The 3241-nt window shown below is 42.5% G+C and overlaps 1 protein-coding gene across 1 annotated transcript; it reads left to right on the top strand.

Moving 5' to 3' along the window:
• Window positions 1–283: 283 nt before the first annotated feature.
• Window positions 284–2045, top strand: LOC122192970. Its single transcript, XM_042893671.1, is given in 2 exon segments — window positions 284–939; window positions 941–2045. Coding segments are annotated over 2 exon segments (1545 nt in total). The 5' UTR covers window positions 284–499.
• The last annotated feature ends 1196 nt before the right edge of the window (window positions 2046–3241 follow it).

Here is a 3241-nt window from a genome sequence, read left to right as displayed (position 1 = left end):
AGATAATAAAAGAACCTCCTCTCCCTCCTATAAATTGGAGCGAGACATTTATTTAATGGCGTAGTCGGCAGGATACCCGCTGTGAGAGTGTTGTCCTTCCAGATATATTTTGAAACTTTTTTTTTCTGTGTGCACCTCCTGGAGTTGCAAGGAGCGATAGTTTTGAAAATTTTGACGTGAGTCCTTCTCCAGGAAGACCGCTCCATATTCTGAAACTTTACCTTTTATGTGTGTACCTCTCGGGGACGTATTTTGAATACTTGCATTTTGATTAAGTGTGTGCCTCCTCGAGAAGACCTCTCTGAATTTTGCGATTTTAAGTATCTTGTAACTTAAGTGTGAAATTTGGACCTTTTTGTGTGCTCCCCTCAGACAAAGGGAAGAGTGCTTTGAACATTTGCATTTGTAAAGTGTCTGTTTCCCTGGGGAGATAAGGAGTCACTTGAGCTTTTGAATACGTACACCTCCCTTAGTGTTGGTCTTTCATTGTATTGAAAAAATGAGCGACAGTAATGCCAGTATGAAAAGTGAAGATGTGTTATTTGACCTTTTAGAAAAGCATGGTGCTCGTCCCTCTTTGTCAGGGGTGGACTGGGCACGCCAAAATTGGCATAATTTGCAGAGTGTTTCGGACCGCATTAGTGTCTTACAGAATGAAGCTCGTACACGAGCTGGAAAAGGAAAGTCATTTATTTGTGCCGTACTCGGGGCTGCTTTAAAAGCTGCCGTGGAGTTTCGAGATGAAAAGCATTCGGCAGAACTCCAAACCATACAAGCACTGCAGGAATCGGTTAAAGTTACAGAAGAATTGGTAAAAACTCTGCAGAATCAAATAGTTAATCTCGAGGAACAATTAGAAAGAGAGAAACGTAATTCAGCTTTGTTGCAAATGGCCTTTAAGGAACTGCTAACGTGTAAGCATGCCAGTCATACCGTCACCCAGTTTGCCTCGAGAAAAAACTTTTCCTCAGGTGGAACTACCAGGAATGAAGGAAAGGCTAGATAAATTAGAAACTCCAATAGCCCCATTGCGTCCTTTGATAAAAACTGAATACACATTCGATAACAGTGAGGATCTAGATCCTCAAATTAATGTTAAAGAAATTCCCTTCTCAGCCACTGAACTAGCAAAATTGCAGAAAGATTTCAGCCGCACTCCAAAGGAATCAGAGACAGAATATGTATGGAGGGTTAGCCTCACTGGTGGCGACCAGATTCGGTTAACAGAAAAGGAAGCAGAAGGTTATTGGGGACCAGGAGTATTTTTAACTACTGGTAACAATCGTGCTCCCTGGTCATTAACGCAAAGGGCTGCCTATTGGGCAGGTGGTCTCAACCCTTTAGAAAGGGGAGACCCTCTTGCCATTACTGGAACAGTTGATCAGTTAGTAGAGAGTGTTCAAAAGGCTGCGTGTCTCCAAATGATGTATGATAGAAAGCTGCAGCCACACCATGAATCATCTATGATGATGCCTGTTGATCCTGAGAGAATGACTGCTTTAATTAGGGGGCTTCCAGAGTCGTTAAAACCTATAGGTATACAACTGCAAGGAAAAATACAGGTAATGTCTCAGGGAGAGAGAACCCAGCCAGTGTTAGAAGGAACTGTAACCCCCAACCATCTGCAGTCAGGAAACAAAGTGTGGACGTGGGGAGAAGTTGCCCAAGAGTTAATTAACTATGGAAGGAAATATGGGCCAGTGGTTTCTTCCTCCACTAAATTTGAGCCAAGAGAAGTAAGACTTGCAGCAGTCAGCCTTGCCCCCAGGCCTCCTAGCTCAAAACTCAGTGGGACTGGAAGGGTCTCACTGTCAGTAAAAATAGGTAGGCGAAATATTGATCATAAACGTAATTGTCTCTGGACACTGGGCTGGCAAAAGGGTGTTCCACGAGATTTGATGAATGGATTGCCCACTGTCAGGTTAGAGAAATTAGTTAACTGGTGGCCAGAACAAAAGCTCCAGAATCTTGAGGAGAGCAAAACCCCAGGTCCTAGGGTCTCTTCCAGGGAACCTGAACGGCTTTCCAAGCCATTACAAAACTGATGTCTTCGCCCCCCCCAAGTGAGCGGGGTGGGGGCGGTGAAGGGTGGATGCATGAGAAAGCTCACAACAAAGGGAAGCAAGATCGTCGATTTAACACCTTCTGTCCAAAGGTCTCACCACTCTTGCCAGTTATCCCTGTGAGTCACGATCCAGTAGCTGATAAGCCAGGGAAACACTCTTACCTCCCCGGCCAAATTGTGTCGATTGACTTAGCTAACCTGAGGCCAGTTCCCCTAACCTTAACAGGATCCCTTAACTAATATCTTTGGAAGACTAAAGACACCCCGAAAAAGGAATATGAAATCAACACTTGCTGGATTGTTCCCTCATTTTTTTAACCCTATTAACAAAGCCCAAAAAGGGCAAGTCGGTGTCTTCTTTTATTTCACAGAAGATCCCCGTGGGACCTTGACAGAACACAAAAAGGCTAATAGCTGATTTTAACTATTTGTATTTTGTGACAGAAATACTGAAGATTTGATCATGCTAGAACACTGAATGTACCTCTTGATTACATTTTTTGGTTGCAATAGTGTTATGTTTTGTGGTTGTGGGTGGTGATTGGTATCAGTCCTTGGATCTGTTAAACTTCACAACTGGGTTCAGGGTTTTTACAGGTCATCCTGGCTTACTGGTACTCCCTGCACAGTGATGCCATTTCTTTTGACCCCTTCTTTCACCCCTTTTTTTACCAAACTGATTATGATTTGCATGTAACTCCTCCACAGTGTTTCCAAATTCCTAACAAACTGGGAAATGAATCAAGGGACCCATCTAATATCTGTTAGATGTGGTCACAAAAGAAATCTATCATAAAGCCTTTTGCACTGATGCTTTTCAGTGTCACACCAGTCTAGGAGTTCCATCCAAAACATGGTTGTTGGAAAGTGCCTAAGTTTTAATAAGAGATGTGTGTGTTTCTGGGATTACCCCTCTTTGATGGTTTGTACTGTGGGGGTATCCTGCACACACTATCCTGTGAAAAGTTCTGTGGACTGTAACAATACTTGAACTTGCCAAACTAATATTTATATCTCTCAGCATTTGAATTGCTTTGGAAATGCTCAAGTGTAAAGTTCTCGAGACACTAAATCATCTTAGAAAACATTACATGGCAAGTCCACATATTGTCAAATTAGAATAGATACACTTTTAGTGAATTAACTGAAGTGTAATATTGTATGGCTATTCATAAA

Source organism: Lagopus leucura, unplaced genomic scaffold (assembly GCF_019238085.1).
Source record: "Lagopus leucura isolate 7727_CA_CO unplaced genomic scaffold, USGS_WTPT01 43430-0_obj-0_obj, whole genome shotgun sequence".
NCBI classification, from domain to species: Eukaryota; Metazoa; Chordata; class Aves; order Galliformes; family Phasianidae; genus Lagopus; species Lagopus leucura.
This window is presented reverse-complemented; position numbering and strand designations above follow the sequence as displayed.